The sequence below is a fragment of the Buteo buteo genome, chromosome 15 (genome assembly GCF_964188355.1).
Source record: "Buteo buteo chromosome 15, bButBut1.hap1.1, whole genome shotgun sequence".
Lineage (NCBI taxonomy): Eukaryota > Metazoa > Chordata > Aves > Accipitriformes > Accipitridae > Buteo > Buteo buteo.
In genome coordinates this window covers 5,267,501-5,286,056 of record NC_134185.1, presented here as the reverse complement: position 1 = coordinate 5,286,056, position 18,556 = coordinate 5,267,501, and the positions used below count along the sequence as shown (strand labels likewise).

Below are 18,556 nucleotides of genomic sequence, written 5' to 3'. Positions count from 1 at the left end.
ACAGCTGAAACAAAGAGAATGTGTGCCCAAAGATGCAGAATTTAGACCGATATAAATCTTTTACATAGTGTACCATTAAGTTTTCAAATATTCTTAAATGCTAGATTATCTAAAAACCTGTCATTCGCATAGAAAGTTGTAATTCCAAACTAGAAGACATTTTCGAAGACCATATGATGGTCATTTTCTGGCTGGTATTTTGTTAAGTTCATGTCTCCTAGCTCTTTGTACTGAAAAATGCATTCTCAATAAAAATATAGGACTATGAATTATAAGAAAAATTCTAAGGCATAAAGTGACCCTTTTCTGGAACACAATGAGAGATTAAAGGTAAATTAATTAGCTCCAACTAAGCTACACACATTTGTGTACATGTACTGGAGTAATTTTTTTTCATTTAAAAATATATATTGAAAGCATGTGCAGCAAGCTTCCTCTTCTGTTCGTTTCTCTGTATCCCTGCAGTACATGCCAGCAGATTATGTTGTATAATTAAATTTAACAAAAAGGACCTGAGCTGTGAATGAAAACTGGTGTCTTACATGCTTTTTTTTTAAAAAGCTCATTTAATTTAGAATGATACATACTATTCTATAGACCGGTGTTGCTTATTTTGTTGGGATGTTAATGTGGTTGTAATAGTACAAGTGTACGTATAACAACTTACAAAATCAAAATATACTGATTAATTTACAAACAGCAAAATGTTTACATAAACTCTGCACAACTATCTAATATTTCACTTTCTGAGGCATCCTTCCAGTCCATGTAATAAGGAAAAGGGTTTGATTTATGGAACATGCAAATAACCAAGTTTTCAAGGAGATTAGCATCACTTGAACATTAAGGTAGAACTTTCAGAAGTTTCAAGAGCAAATAGGTTGTTAGTAGTTTCTTTTTCTCTCCAAAGCAAGAGTTAAAGAAAATGTTAATGCATCAGTGCACTCAAAGCCCTTAATATGCTGATATCCACTACAAATATTAAACAGCATTTGATAGAATTAACTGGGTCATGCAGTATGAACTTTGAGAACATGCTCTCTTTCACTGGATGTTGAATGACTGAGCCACAGTGCAACGCAGACAAACATGCAGTAACCTATTCCTTTACATGGTTGAAAAGAACTGATGAGTTCTCATCTTTTATGATGAGAAACCATTGCTGAATCAGTTCAGATACTGCACCTAAATCTCATGCCTATGTGTTTTCCTAACTGGAGGCTGGGGGTTGCAAATTTCCTCATTCTAAAGAAATGGTGCATAATTTACAAGGAAAAAAAGCACAAAATTTGAGACACAGTGAAAAGGACAATTAAAAAAATAATAATAAAGGAAGTAGTAGCAGCAAAAACATTTTCAATGGCATTAGAGGATAATTATGACTACATTATAAAAGTAACATAGGCCTTGCAGATCATCACAGGAACTTCTACAATGCAATCATTTTGGAAAAAACAAAACCAAACAACAAAAAACCGAACAGCTTGGAATAAATGGGTAGGTGGGTGGGGAGAGAAAAAAAAAAGGCGAGAAACAAAAAAAAGGCTGGCATGGTGCAACTGTATAGATCTATGCAGTAGGGGCTGGATATTTTTGAGTATCCTAGTGTATACTGCGCCAAAGAGAAATACATGACGGATTAAGTTCTGTACTAAACGATTCCATTTACCAAATAACTTTGGCAGGCCTGTGTCAGGGCAAGGTCAGTTTGCCAGTCAAGTTATACAGACTTTCCTTGCTCAAATGATGAGGCTTATAGCAGGAGAAAAGGAATGACTTTTTGTTGTTGTTTTGGTTTTAGTTTAGTGCAACTAACAAGACTCATATATCCCAAATTTATATATACTGCTTAAAGTATTTTTCTGCTGGTATATGCAGGTCAACAAAATGACTGGCAAAGCAGCATCTTAAAAACCAGTAACTAGTCCGACCATTCCAAATGACAGGAATGATGTTGTATAGTTTAATGATCAAAACCATTTCCAACAAATCATTGTCACAGAGAAACAGGACTCTATTGTCCATCAGTTACACACAGCCAACACCAATTTGTTAAAAAAGCTCAAGTGGACTATTTTAACTCTTGATTTCAAATTCAATGTAATTTATACCCTCTAAGACAAAAGATTGGGTGGAATAAGTAGAAATATTTTTCCATAGGTGAGTACACTCATAATTTTGTTGAAGAAAATATACAATGCCACATTTAGAAGTCTATCTTTATATTTTGAGGTCTAAAAAGTCTAAATTTTAAAATAAAATCTACAATTCCATTTGGGGGGTGGGGGGGAGAGGAAACACCATGAAAACAACTAACAATGCCTTTAACATAGGTCCCTCAAATATAATGATAATAAAGTGGTGCTGCATAGATTGGACTTCACAAAACCATATAGTGTTTCTCTTTGCTACAAGCAGGACCAACTCTACACCTGATGGGTGTTTGTCTAATCTCTTCTTAGACAATCTCCAGTAACAAAGCCAAAACAACCTTTTCCCCATCGTCTACTACAGTGTTTCATCATACTTGCTTTTAAAAAAGCCTTCCTACTATTTAAGATGAACCTATCTTACTGTATTTTAAGTCCCTTATTCTCATCTTGTCCAGCACAGGAACAAAATGCTTTCTGAATACCTTGAACTTAATTCTATGTTCTTCAAACTGAAGTCTCCTCTATCATTACATGCAACTGATCACTAACCTCACATTGAAGTGTAAGCAGATACATTCAACAGGAGAATTAAATCTTCTAAAATTAGCTTACCCCAAAACAAAAATATTAATTTGGTAGGTTTTATACATTAAACATAACATCTTCCTCCAAAAATTGGGCTGTGTTGGAAAAACATCATCTATGTCGGGAGAAAAATTTTTAAAAAGTATGTCCTAAATCCTGTGTCAGAGCCACACAGGTCTTATTTTCAACAAAACCGTTGTGGAAAATTTGAATATGACTTTCTTAAAAAAGAGTTTTCTGCACCCCCACGAAGGATCCCAAGTCAAAAGCATCTATTTAGGACTTCTAAAGAAAGAAGTAAAAAGTTTCATAGTGATGGACAATTTTTCTGGATCAGGCTCACAGATGATTTGGTAAAACCACGTGTTTAGTAGCAATAGAGGCAATTAACACAGACTAAACACTTTTCTTTACAAGGAGCTGATGAAAAATGCTGCAGATTCTGTGCAGTGCCTATAGGACAGAGGTTGCTGGGCATGAATTAGAAAGACACAATAGAACTAGTTAACATCAGTGACAGGTGTAGTTTTGAGTATAATATTTTAATTAGATAGTTTACAATTGCCAGTTACTGTTTCACTGAATATTCAAATGATGGGTGGCATCTTGAAATAAAAGTTGTTACATTAAATAATTGCTTGTAGACGAATACAGCTGTATATATCTACACACTTAGTTCTTAATATGAGGTTATGATATTTTTTTTTAAAATCTAGAATGATAACCTGTATTTCATTCTGAGTGGCCTTATTTCTTTTTTTCATACCTTTTTTGTTTTTTTTAATAACCATGTATATATTATCTATGATATCTTGAGCTCAATCTCAAACAGGAATGAACTAGTGTAGATCCATCTGATTTATCTCAGCAGAACATTAGTCACTCCTCTGCAACAGGGGCACAACTTGAGAAAAGCAAAGTTCCAATCGAGGAGCAGTAAGAAGGGGGGGAGGAGAGGAAGGGAAATTTCACAAAAAACTTAGGAGAAACCTTATCTCAAAGGGAGAACTACATTCTTGCTGCCCTTCTTCACAGGTCCTCTCCCACAATAATGAAAATGATGCAACCGTTATAACCACTGCACTGTGGGGACTGACAAAGCAACTTTGCATTATTAACTGCCACGCTAGTTCAATATGTATGGCACAGATGAAATTGTAATTCCACCATAGTCCCACTCAATGGGAGCCTATTATTGCCTTTAGTGAAGCTAAAATCTCACTCTAAAATGGTATAGTTCTTAGCCAAAAACACAGGTGGTGATGAAAAATTCCCTTGTGAAACAACCCCATCTGTCAAACACACCAGTAGTATTTGGTTCATCTAAGATTTTGAATGAAGCTATTGTAATATTAAAAATTCAGAAAGCATCCATAAAATGCCCGCACGATATATGACAGAACAATATTTCATTTAAATTGCAAACATGTCTTCTTAAGACTTATGTGAGCCTTAATATAATGTCACAGAGTGAAAAAAACTTAATGCAGTGATTTGCCTTGTAATTGCAAAAGCAGATGCAGCAGATTAGATTAAGAAAGCAATGAAGTTTGGCTGTTTTGTAGAAAATACATCACTACACAAACTACAGTTCTGGCTTGAAATACGAGAGTTTTGTCATAATTTATAAATTATGTCACCACCTTAGCAGTCCACAGAACAGGCAAGAAACAAATGTAATACTTTTTAGCAAACGATGATGAAGATAAAGAACCAAGTGGTACTTTGTCAAAATACTTAACACTGCAATGCTATTATCAGCATACTGAGGACTTTTGTTAACAATGACAACAGCTTGAACTGAAACAAGGAAAGAAGCCAGAAGCGGTTATAAACTCCAACACACAGTTCACATGACATACATGAATATGGGAGCAAAAATGTCTACAAATACCAAAGCAGACATGAATGTACAAGAATGTAGAGTAGTCATATGAAGAAAAACAAAACTGATAGAGATCACCAGCACAGATGACAAGAAATTCATAAGTTTTTATTTTATACCTTTCTCGTTCTGGTGAATGCAAACTAGTATCTGGTCTCAAGCAGTTGGTACTAGCACTCCTAGCCCTGTCAAGGGAGGGCTGTAGTTCACTAGTGCCAGTGCATTGCATCCAATGGTAGAAGAGAAAGAAAAAGAAAACAAAGAAAGGAATACAATGTTAGATATTAACTCATAAAATAATGCTCTCTTTACAGAAAATGTAGAATCACAATGATTTAATTAAGGAAAACATAAAAGAGCTGACTGGATGACAGTGCCAAGATTTGTTTACAAAATAAAAGCAAACAAAAGACTGCTAGAAATATTTTGCTAAGATTGTTGAAATGCTTAAAACTGAATGAGACAGAACAACATCCACTTGTAAGAAAGTGGAATGAGAAATATCAAACAATAAATTTAAAATCCTTATTAACAGCAGTAAATCTTAAGCCAACATAAAAGGATGAGATACACTATATATTATGTGAAATCACTTTACAGTGAAGCTCATTTACTCTGCAAGTCCATATTAGATACCAAACAGGAGGGGGGATTAATCCTCAGTTTCTTACCTAACCAGTAGATCATCTCCAAATTTCGGTATTCGTGAATTAAGGCAATCACGAAGGAGTGAAATATCCTGTCTAATCACGGATTTGGTCTTAGCACATGCAGGAAGAGTTGAGCTTCGTAAATTAAAATTTTTTAAACAAAATGAAAATAAATTTGACATGTAACCAAAACCTTATACATAAACAAAAGAATGTAACAAAGAAAAACATGCAACATATAATTTTAACAGTGAAGACAACTCTACCTAATACAAAGTGGCTAGGTTTGGGGTTTTTTGTAACGTGGGAGTTAATTTAAACAGTTATATGAAGTTATTTTAGGATTATATCCCTTATCTCTCAGTTATAAAAAGTGTATGAAACATTTTTATTGGTTTTTTTATTTAACAAAGCAAGACTATTTATTTTTTTAAAAAGGAACTAAATACTTAAAGGGGACTCTAAACACTCCTTACCTGTATAGGTTCCAATGAGTACCATTTTCTAGTAAAGGCATCTTGGGTGGTAATGTTTTATAGTGCCTAACAGAACTTCTTGAATGTGGTGGAACAGAAAAGAAAACAGAACAACACAAAAACATGCCAGAAATAAAAAGACAAGCAAAGGTAAGCCAAGACTGACCAAAATGTAAAATAAATGCATAACACTCTACTACACTTAATAGCTGTATGAGTAGAGTATGTTTTTCTCAACTACTGTGACAGCTATCTGGGGGACAAATTTTTGTATTTACACTTTTATTAATGCAGTCTATGAACTCATGACAATACTAGTCAGCTCAGATTTTTTCCCTTGTAATTAAAGTAATCTAAATTCCATTTATAGAGGTCTTTAATTAAAATATACAAGCTGTTGTAAAGGATTAGGTTGATATGAAACTTGGTCTTTATTCCTCTTAGTGATGCCTTACTTAAGCCTACAGAGACTTTAACCTCTTCAGTAGCTAAGCATGAAAACTTGCTGAAACAGTGAAATATAGTATCACAAACTTAATTATAGATGTATTAGCATCTGGCATTTTTGAATATGGAAGTCTTTTGGAAGTAGTTTATTGGCTTCAATATTTAACAGTAAGCAAATGCTATTAATAATAAGCTAATTAAAAAACCTAGGAGATCTACTGTATCAGCCAGCACAGCAGCACTCTGAGATGTTACATGACAACTGTCTAATCTCACTTACAGTACATGAGATTTTAGAACAGGAAATGTTTGCTTTGTTATCCAGCTCTACCCAATGAATAAGGGAGAAATTTAAAGGCAGACATTGGCCTCTGAGTGGGAATCATGGCCATTTAATGGTTAAGGGTTAATAACCAAGTTCTGACAATTTTCCACATACCCTACCAGGACACAGCTGCAGTGCTATTAGCAGAAGGACCAGCAGCCTTGAGGGTTTTGAACATTTTGATTCCTGTTGAGGCTTGGACCTAGGCACAGCAGATCAACGTTACAAACCCAGCTGTGTCACAGACAGATGAAACAACTCTCTGCCTGGAAACCCCAGTGTTTGTAAAACCCTGAGGGATTTAACAGAGGAGCTTTGACCCTTCTTGTACAGGTTTAGCGGTCATCACTGCTGACATCTCTAGCAGAGGTCACTGTGACGTTGCAAAGCTGGAATAAAGGAATGGTTGTCCATCAGATCAATCCTGGCATATTAGCAGATATTAGCAATCAAAGTGGGTGTGACTTAGGACATGGAATGTGACAAGCCACGGTCTATGGCATAGATACACATGTCCTTCCAGCATTTCTGCTGTTAGTCAATAATTGCATGCAGATGGACAGGGTGGACAACCAGGACTAGTATCGTTCTAAACTGGTGTATTAAACTACCATAGATCTTTGTAGCTTGGACTATCTCATATTAGTATTTCTTTCATTTAACATTAAACCCTTAATATTTCTTTCCCATTTTAAGCTGAAGCTGTCTCAATTATTCAGCAAGCTCTCTAGCAAACAAGGATAAAGCTTTATAATGTTTCTAACATTAATAAATGTCAGGCCACTACAAATGAGAAAGGACAAAATATGGCAACCAATGCACAGAACAAATTTTTGTTGAAACAGTTTTTGAGACTATTCAGTCAAGGATGGATATTGGCAATTTTCTGAGTAGTATTCAAACTTGGATTAGGCTGTATAAGCCTCAGAGTTAAATTTAAAAATCAATCTGTTGTCTTCTATTGCCCGTATATTCACCTTCAATACATTATTAAAAGTACCATTCTGTTCTATAGTGTACCATTACTGTTACTTTAAAGGGGTGGATTTGTTACTTTTCTTGATCATAAAAAAGTAAGAGCAATAATTAGAATAAGGAAAAAGGCAAGACAAGGCTGTACTCTCTGAATTCAGTGTAGTGCTTACTTAACCCCATTGTTGCCCATGTACAATTTTTAGCTGGTTAGCTGGCCTGACTGGTTAGTAGATTTGTAAAACTATTGGAAATCTACAGTGGCTGGGCAAAGTGCATCAAAAGTTCATAATACAATATTTACTTTGTGAATTAAGTGAGAATTTAAGCATTTTCATTGAAGAATTCTAATAAAATTGATAATCTTTAAGAGGGAACAGAAAAAGCACAGAACTGGGGACAAAGAGGGGGGTGAAGCTATAGAAGATACAGCAAAAAGAGAAAGGCCATAGGAAGGAGGCAGGAAAAATTGCTATTGCATGACAATAAAAGGACATAAAACAACAGGGAGTGAAATAAATTATTAACTTTTAAAACCTAAAATGTTGAGGAAAAGGCTTTTTTAGATAAAGTATGAGAATGAAACTCTTTCTACTGATAATAAAAATTTAATTTTTAATTTAACAGCTTCTCTGATGCACAGATTTTTTTTTGAAAGTTTTCATATTTATTATTTTACCTTTATACTACTGTGCCTTATAATAGGACCCTATCACAGCATCTTCGATGCTGTTTCAAATTCGATGAAAAGAACTAAAGCAACCCAAGGCATATTAAAAAAACCAAACTACTCTGTATGGGAAAATCCTACACCAAGTAAATGAGTAAGTACATTAGACAACATGGGTTTAAAAGTTTGATGGTTTCAAACATATAGCACTGACGTAAAACTCTTAGCAACACCCAGATCCCGAACAGAAAAATGGTTAACTACTTGAAGTAGTTGACTGGTTAACTACTTCAACTTCAACCTACATTTTTACTGATTCTAAATGGAAGATTTTCTACACAATCTGACATGTATTTTTAACAAAGTTAACAGATGTGGTGGAAAAAAAAGGCAGGGAGGGGCAGAATTAGATTTGTTAGATAAAGATATTTCAGTCCCATTTAGTTTCACAACATTCGGAAGAGTTGAGACAGGGAGCTCCACGCTTTGGAACGAGAGATTAATGAAGACTGAAGATGAGCCCAAACTACAAAGTTTATGCCTGGATCTAATTTACAGCACAATTTGTAGATGCAAAACCAAGTAATACCAGACTCCTCAAATCTGGAGTTCCCAGTGAGCCCTCGTTAATCACTGTTCTTTCCCCTACAAGTGACCAAAATCAGCATGAGATTAAGCGTCACAACAAGTAAAGATTGTTGGCTTCTGCGCGGCTGTAATATAAACATAAAAATGCAAATAAAAGGAAACACAAAAACAACTAAAAAGGAATGTTTGAAATTATAACAACACTGTCATGCATTGGGAGATCAGGACTTCTGTGACTAGACAGAAAATCTATCACAAAATATAACTGCAAAATCAGAATTTCTTCAGCTGCTTTAATCCTTACTACTGAAGTTCACAAACATATATACACATCTCAATCTGAATTAAAACAAACAAAAAAGAAAAACTGACACCTGGATCACAATGTACTGGGAAGTTCTTTACTTACTGGGACTAATACCACTATGGAAAAAAGTTGGGCACACAAAGTATAGACAACTAACCAGATGTGTTCATGATTACCAAATTCCTGTAGTTACCTGATGGTATGTAGGCACTCTGCACTTCTTCCTCGTTTTGCTCTGGGCAGCATAAGAAGCTCACTGCACAGACAGGATGGGTGGTGAGTGAAACAGATATAATTATGAAGCATTAGATGACATGGGTTATGCCAATGATATGCAAATGAAAACATAAAAAGAAACAAGAAGCTTCCACCCAGATAGTCTGATAAATGTTCAAACCCAGACTGCAGTTCTCAAATATGAGCCAAAAAATGCCTGTGATAACTACATGTTCGACAAATTCCTTTCAGCGTGGCACCTATTTTTGTGGGATTTCTCCTTTTAAAATTCAGAAGTACTGTTTCAGAGCTCTTCATGACAAAAGGTATCCATAAGACAGTTACATTTCTCTAATAACCTCCTTTCCTGTGAACTAATTAAAGAAGAAATACTTTAGAAAAAAAAGAATTATGCTTGTTGTTTGTTTTGTGGTTTTTTTTTCTTCCTAAGCCACAAAATCATAGATGAAAAAACAGGGAGGGTTTACTACTAATTTACTGCAGATCAGTTTGAGAAGAGTAACCAGTCACGCTTTTGGGAAAAACAAAAATATATGTTCACTGGAAATATTACATTTGGCCAAATATAAAATCTGACTTATAGCTATTGACAGTATTTTGTAATGCAATCCTAAAGAAACAAAAAAATTGCTAATCAGCCATCAGACTTTTTTTTGTTTCTTGCTGTATCCAATTGAGAAAATCAGCCGTCTATTCTATTTTTTATTTACTGTAACCAAACACATGCTACAGCCAGCAAGATGGTAAAATTAATACATATTTATGCCTATGGTAAATATGACTATGATATGAAATATCCCTTGAATTAATCTTGTAGTTTTATGCAATCAACAGAATCAGAAAGACCGAGCTCCAAACCTCCTAATTATTGTAAATATGAAATTAAAGGTAAACTTCATGGAAACATGCTATTTTAAAAGAAGTAGGGAATAATATGAAGTACTATGGCGACAAAGAGAGAAAAGATTACAAAATAGATAAAGCAGCAGTTGTTCAATGTGCTTTTTGCTTCATGCCATTATTAAATGACTCATTTAATTGATGCAATATAGGTAACATTTATCTAAAATTCTAAACTGGGCAGCTTGAAATAAAAGCTTGCGAGTCACATGTGAGATTTAACTTTGCATCTGGAACCACTGGCCTGATTTGATGCAACAAAATGTATTAAAATTGAACTGTTGTTTGTTTGTTTTTTAAGTAAAATTTCCATTCATAAGCTCAGAGGACTGACAGAATTTATATGCACCTTTCCAAATTACAAATAAAAATGCACTTCAGGAAAACAGTTACCATTTTCTTACGAGTTGCAAAGTAGTTGCAAAGTCCATTTTAAATCACAAGGTACTTCGTTAATATTTACTCTACGTTTGCTAAGCCAAAGAGTATCTATTGTAATTGGCCCATGGCAAACAGTAATATAAAATTCATCCAGAAAAGGGATATAAAATAGCAAATGCACCATAAAATCTTCAAGTTAAAAAAACAAAGCAAAAGAATCCATCACAGTAGATTACTGATAATATAAGAAGATACTCACAATTCTATAATAAATTAAGTCTGGTTTGGAGACATTTAAAATAAAGATTGTTGTTCTGAACCAAGTGTTATCTAATGTGAGTATTTTAGTACTCACATTAAAAATTTTATTTAGGAATAAAAGAAACACTAAAAAAAATGGAGAGCCACGCCCTTGAAAATTGGATGATGATCCTAAATTCAGAGCAAAATATACTGCTTAGCTAGATTTCCTAATAAAAAGCTTTTCCTAACAGATGTATATATGTATACACACACACGTGTATATATGTGTATATAAATAAAAAAAGGTAAAGTGGACAAATCACTTCCACTGGAAATTTATCATACCAGATGCTTTAGTAAGAGACTATAGTAACTACTTTTACAAAAATCTATTCAGAATATTCACTATTAATTTGGGAGCAATAACAGATCATTGAGAAAATGATCAAAAGTGATCAGCAACTGTAATTTCTGCCATGTAACTATCAGGTAATTACTCACCTTTCAAACCAGGTTTTTGTTAGGTATCTACATGAATGTACTTGTTTAAATGCGGGGTTCAGTAAATGAACAACACATAATACTTATACTACTATTAATACTAATACATAACACTGAATAAAGATTGGGGTTTTAAATCCTTGGATGCAATAGAGAATCTTCCTCAACAAAAGCTGGTTTTGATCTTCCCTATGATGCTGTTCTTATGTAATGAAAGACAGTGAAACCTGCAAGGGTTAAACAGTCTCCACAACTGAAGAAATCTGGGGAAAAGATGAAAACAGGAGAAAGGAGAGCACTGCAGACAAGATTATTACTCAAGGAGAGTAAGTACATGGACTCATCTTTAAATCCTGCAAATAAGCCATGTACATCCATCATGTCTGATCTTTAAACTTCTGAAAAGCATTTTCTGAACATTGAAAAGAGCTGAAAACTGCATCTTACGCCTCTGAACAAATCCACCAGCCCATTGCTGCTGTGGCTCTGGTCTCACGTCCAAGAAAGCCTCAATGCAAGCCCTGCTCTCCAAGCATAACCCATGCATATATCATCATTTATATCATGGTTTGAGGCTTTATTGGAAGAAAATTTTCTAGACAGTTAACCGTTTATATTTTTTTCTACTGATAAAAGCTACTTTTTAATGTCTCTACCTCTTCAGATCTGCTGAATAAGAAATCTATCCAATAAATACCCTCAGAAATCTTTTTAATATATCACTACTTACATTAAATAATATGAAACATTTGAAACAAGTGAAAATTATTTAAATTAGCTTAACTATAAATCTGACTACTAAATTTAAAAAGCATTTCAATTCACCTCTGAAAGGAAATTCAGTACAATAATCCAACTTAGACAATTCTGTACATACTTCTTGCCTATAAAGTTGAATTTGAAAATGTTCTGAATAACTCATTAATTCCTGTATGTATGTTAGCACATTCAAAAAGCAAAACAGGCAAGATCATATACAAAACTGAACTAATTTAACTGCAAAAGCCATCTGTTACTCAATTTCTATGTTGCTTCAAAACTGGACAAAGAGTTCCAGAGATTTTTATGATTTATTCTTTACACGTTTTCACATCACTATGAAGTGTATGTTCTGTATTGAATTTACTGGATCATTTGGAAGAGTTTTGTTGTCTTTAGTCATAAAAAATAGTAACTTACTGCAAAAAAAAAATCCAAAGGCATTAATAGGATAACTGATGTTATATGAATGGTAAACGTTTGCCATTACAGTTTAGCTATATGATTTTTTTTGAAGTAAACAACCCACAAACATTGATAATCTATGTGACGGTCATCATTATGTTTCCCAAATACTGAACTGAAATACCTTTTTAAACTTTTTTTAGCTATAAACTAAACAGAAATTCTCATTTTCTTCCATTATATTAGAATATATTCCTAGATACCTGAAAACAATGCCTACTAAGAGAGACCAAGCATTCTCTGAGGAGTGTAGCCACTGCATGTATTCCAGGGAGACATGTGTACATGTCACGCATCTAAGTTTGGAGATTTTTGCTAATTACAAGCACTGCAACTATCCTTGCTATGCTTGGGTACTGTACCAAGTTCACCAGAATGTTACATAAGATGCTGTGAGACTTCATATATAGATGTCCAAAATCTATAAGCACAGGAATGCAAATCATAGCATATGCAACTCCCAACTAGTAGGAACACATACCTGGTATCTTGCTGGCTACCAAAACAGATAAACTCTGAATTACAAGAAGAGCTAGGGCATATGTCCAGATTTATGGTTTTCTAGCAAAAATCTCTGGGCTTCATTCATGAATCAAACAGCAGAATACTCTAGGACAAACACCCAAGAACCATTAGTCTAGATACCTGCTATTACTGTCAACCCAGTGCACAGTTTGACCAAAGAAGAGGTATAGATAATTTAACCATGACACTAGATTTGTCAGTTAGGGTGATTTCTCTCCCTTTCCCATTACTATCAGTCATGTTTCTACTGCACCCTTGAAAATCAGGCAAACTGGCAAAGACATTTCTAAAATTTTTTCCAAGTTCAGGCTGACTATGTACCTTTCTTGATCAGACAAATACTGACTATCCATGTCTCTGGATCTGTAATCAACTGGAGTTCTGGAGGCATCATGGTGTCTAGTTGGAGAACGTGATCTTCTCATTTGATGAATTTCATCTAAACTCCTGAAAGGCAGAAATATGTATGATAATCTTGTTTTCTCATAAATAATACAGCTTAATGGATTACAGTACAAGTTGCTTGAAGGAAGTTTTTAATCATTAAATTGTTAATATACGACTTCCAGAAAAATATCAGCTCCTAAGATTAAAAAAAAAACACCTCTGAGCATAGAAAGCATCCATTTCTACCGTATTTAGAAGTACATGCCTGTTTCTGTGTACACTGATGGATTCAGTAATGGCATTTTCAAAGTCTGTACTTAAAGAATAGCTGAGATAACAGAAGAACTGATAACACTTCACATGAAATTAAGTTTTATGCATTTGTAGATTCACAACCAGATTTCTAAAGGGCTGATCTGGGGCTGTCAACTTTTTGCAGGTATCTCCAAGTATTCTTTAAGAAAATCTGGGATAGGATATGGGAACATACAGCGGATTGATAAAATCTTTAAGTGTTACACAAAAGGGGTATGATTCTGTATAAATGCAGGTAAACTCTGACCCCCATGACAGTAATTTAAATCTCTCTTCACATGGAAAAGAACAAGAAAAGAAACTACTATCTGAAGGGCAGATTCTTCCTTTAGTTTAGTAACTGCCATTGGAACAAGACACATTAGTTTTTCAAAGTATAAAATGAAAGGACAGGTGGGATTGACTATGAAATATTTCATTTGTGCATTGTGCTTGCAGATAGAAAGAGTCAACAAGAGCACATATAATTGTTTGCAAAAGCAGAATGAGAAGCTCTCATTCTCTCTACTATAAAAAAAAAAACAGTCATTGCCACAGTCTGGTTTATGTACAGCCATACTCTTCTATCTGTTAAGAATGCATTACCGAGAAATGCAACAGCAAGTGATTTGGTGGGTAGTGAAATAGCTTCATCTGTAAAAACTCAGGTAACAGGGGGATGCATGCAGGGACTTAAGCAGCACACAAAATTTCAACACACAAGAACAGTATATATGGCACGGAGGATGGAAAGGAAGAAGCAAGGTCATCAGGATTCTCAACTGGAAGGAGAAGCTGGTTTTCCAGAATATACCATCAATTTAAAACATCACAGATGTCTGGTATTAAATGACCCCTGATGAAACTCCAAAAAAGAGACACCAAACGATTGATAAGGACAGTACTGTAGCACAGAATTTTGTACACAAAACTCAGCTAAGAAGGGTAGATTTTCAGTAAACTACCATGCCTAGTGGGCAATAATGTTGCTAGTACAACACTTCAAGCTCTTGCAGTAATTCAAGAATAAAGCTTCCTAAAAAATGTAGGAAAGGAAAACTGGCTGATTTTTAGGGTTTCATGAGAGGTTGCAAGAGAAGCTTATTGCCCTGCACAATAAAACAAGCAAAATCAAGTGGGTCAACTTTTGTGCTTAAACAGTCTGTATGGCACTATTCAAAAAAAGCATAAAGCATGCAAATAAAAAGCTCAAAAAGGATTCTCCTTTTAATAGGTTGTCTATTAAAAGCAGTAAATGCAGAAAATAGAGGTTTATAAATCACTATCTGATTCTGTAAAGTATTTTTTACTTCTTCCATTAAAAATGTCACATTATAAACACAATTGGTAATTTCAGCTTGCTGTTACTTCAAAATTAGTTTAATTCATAGTTATTACACAATTTGTACATGCCACTATTTATTATCCTACAAATATACTTAAGTGGCTCCATACAAGATTCAGACTCTGACTGAAAAAACATTTCCAAACCTAAGTTTTAGTTATGGTATGCAGATGATGAATCACAGAGAAAATATCAGTAAGAAGTGGTATGCATTACAAAGTTACAATTCAGCCCATGAGCGCTCTTGAATGATTAATAAAAGCATACAGCAAGTTCAAATGCTGCACTACCAAATTCAGATACAAAACAAGTTTTAAAATTGTTAAAAATAGCTGAACAAGAGAAAAGTTAATAATGACAGATTCCAGAAAGTTGAAATCACCCAGTGTTTCACTAACTTGTGATGCCTACCTCTGTAATGGCACATTTGGTAAACGTGAACGGGTCCTGCCCTGATCGTCGCCACGGTGAGGAGATACAGATCGTGAACGATGATGTGTTGTTCTTTGCTGTTCTGGCACAGTTAGCGTTGTAGATTTGCTTTCTCTAGTACTAGATCTATAACCTACTGGCAAGAGGGCAACAAAAGGAAATTAGAGAATAAAAGTCTGTGTTTGGAAAGAAGTCAGATGGTTAGTCCTTCCAGGAACACACATCTAAACGCTTACACAGCTTTCAAGTCGTCATTCAGCTGTTGTACATCTCGACGTATCATGCAGCCAGGATAAATTACTAGCATTACCTTTAAATGTCTACATGTACAGACACAGAGAAACTGAAATGATATTCATTATGTACTGGAAGATGTAGACAAGAGGACTGAAATAGGTTTCTGTCTTGGGGAAGAGTACCCAGAGTAAATTGTATTTCAAAATTGTCATATGGTAGCAAGTATTTGAAAGGAATCCAAGCAATGTAGGTTCACCTCATCTAACAAATGGCATGCTAGTGTACAACAGCACAGACTCATCCAGGACTGCTCATATATAAAGCATCCTTCTGACTCTTGTTTCAGTTAAATACAAAGATGATCTCCTACTGAACTTGGCCAAAGCCACCTACTTTCAAATATTATGACCATTTAGAGTATATTGCATAGACTATTGGGTGTTGCATACTCTGCGGAACATTTTTTCTGAATACTATGAATAAGCTGCAAAGTTCCTCGTAGTTCATTTTTACATAGGATTAAAAAAAAAAAAAGTCAGCAGATTGTTAGTACATTTAAAGTGTTGATATTCCTGTGCCTTTTTCCATGTAGCACACTGTTTGCCTTGTTATACACTTTGAATCCCATCCTAAAACAGACAGTGAAGCTCAATAAGATGAACAGCTTTCAAAAGGTGCCTGTTACCTTTCCAAAAGACCCTAAGGAGATTTGTTCAGGCTTCAATTGCTCAATTCTAGACATTTAAATTAGATTACAAGAAGCCCTTGACAGAAAAATCCCTTAATGATAGAAAGGGTCATCCTTAATGACTTCACAAATTATTGTTTAGATTCCAAAATAATAATTTTGCTGCTTCTCTGAATTTGTCTAGCATTGAGTTCCTGTAATGTGTTATTTTGTTCAGCTAAAAAAACAGCCTGTATCAGAAATCATTTTTCCACGCAGGAAAAGACTATGATTTAGTCACTCAGTCATCAATTGGATAAATTAAATAAGTTGCACTTTAAGGATCTTGTGATAGAGTTTCAAGTTTGGGTATTTTTCATCTTTTGTATAATTTGTATAATTCTTGCAGTTCTCCCCTGATCTTCTATCAAATTGTTACAGCGCTCTTAAAAGTGTAGCCTGTCTACAGTCTGTGTTAGTCTTGGTCATGTATTCCATGACACTTGATAACCTGTTTAGCTGCAAGTCTGAACCCTGATCACAAACATCAAGGAAGCATTCATGCTTTTTTCCCAAACTGTGCATCAGTTTACCAACATATTCTAATGGACATGTAACTTATTTGAATGCATTATCTCATTATTAGACCTGGAGGACAACACTTTGTTATAACAGTGATAAGTAATCCTAAAATAATATCATCTTCCACCATAGAACAAATTCATCTCAGTAACACAAAAGTGAGAACTGGGACTTACTGGATGATGCATTTTATCATCCAAGGAACTCTAAGACTGCTTTCCTTGGTTATACAGCTTATAATATCACAGCCTCCAGACATGTGTCCACCTTTTATACAGTACCGAACAAACTAGCAGAAGTTGTCCAAAGATAACAGTAGAGCACCTATGTGCTGTAGTATCCTACAGCAGCTTTCAGCCTTATACCAGCTTTCCAGAAACTTCAGTAAATAAAAAAAGATTGGCTTCAATAAATTCCTGTCTTTAATATATTTACCACTACAAATATGATAGGGAAGGCAGATAGGAAGGAGACAATGTTGACAAAAAGATGATTAGACAGTTTTACTACAGACTTTCTGGTTACCGTCAGCTAGAAAACATATGCAGAAAGACTTTTGCAAGTTCTGCTATCATTTTGTCCAACTTCTGTGTCTTCTACTTCGTAGTATAGCAGCTGGTGTGAGAACATGGGAAACAGTTTTTTTTCTTCCATTTCTTGAAGCAGAGGGGTGGGATGAGGTTAATAAATCAGGGAACCAAGCAGCACTGTGAGTATTGATAGATTTTAGATTAGAGGGTAGGACTGGGCCCAAAGAAAAGCACTCGTAATAAGAACATATCATGTAGCTGAGAAACAAACATCAGGCACAATAATGTTGAGTGCACATGTGCGCTGTCCTCAAACAACACTGGGTTAGTCATGTCAAATAAAAATAATGAATGTAATTTCATATTTAAAATGTGATATTGCTCAGGTTTGAGGAGGGTGGGAGCTATTACTTGAAAACCAGGAAAACATGGAGAAAAAAACTTTTGGGAGAGGTCACTTGTAGCTACTAAAGAGAGCTCACTAGAAGCTACAAAACCAGCAAATGATTGCCACTTAAAGAGCATTTTTAATAGCGAAGCTGCACTGAGTACTCACTGCAAAATGGGTCTGTACAAGTTGATGGTGTGCATGAAAGTATCTACTGAGGTTTATCAACCTTTTAATAAAGGAGGACTCCAATATTTCACAGCTTTTTAGGTACTCTGATGCTGGAGTACCTTACCTGCCAAAAAAGTGTTTCAGAGTTGTGTAATAAAATTAGAAACATGAGAGTTGCCCTGATCTCAGGACAAGGACTGGGTGCAAATTTTGAAGCAAAAAAGGGACTCCCTCAGGACTTCAATGGAGATTCCCTCATCTCATGTACTAAGGTTGCTGCAGAAAACGTCAGGGGCTTTGTCAGAGGAAGAAAAAAGACTACACATGACAAAAGCTGGTTGTGTTCCATTTCCCAGGATAGCTAAATCTAAGCTGTATGTGCTAAAAGATATTTCATTTTCCGAACAAGCTTGTTTTAGATAAAATCCTGTCACCTCTATCAGAAGGAATATTA

General features: G+C 34.8%; 1 protein-coding gene across 4 annotated transcripts in view; it reads right to left on the bottom strand.

Annotated features, from left to right (window-relative positions):
• Nucleotides 1–18,556, bottom strand: part of RIMS1 (regulating synaptic membrane exocytosis 1) — a 329,877-nt gene that overhangs the window by 106,805 nt on the left and 204,516 nt on the right. For 2 of the 4 annotated variants that reach the window (XM_075046444.1, XM_075046445.1), the window contains 6 exons: nt 15,507–15,663; nt 13,391–13,516; nt 9,252–9,314; nt 5,750–5,827; nt 5,295–5,408; nt 4,743–4,832 (listed from right to left, as the gene is read on the bottom strand). In XM_075046444.1, the coding sequence (XP_074902545.1) occupies nt 4,743–4,832; nt 5,295–5,408; nt 5,750–5,827; nt 9,252–9,314; nt 13,391–13,516; nt 15,507–15,663 (628 nt within the window). The remainder of the gene's footprint in view (nt 1–4,742; nt 4,833–5,294; nt 5,409–5,749; nt 5,828–9,251; nt 9,315–13,390; nt 13,517–15,506; nt 15,664–18,556) is intronic. The other 2 variants (XM_075046446.1, XM_075046447.1) reach the window with 2 other exon arrangements.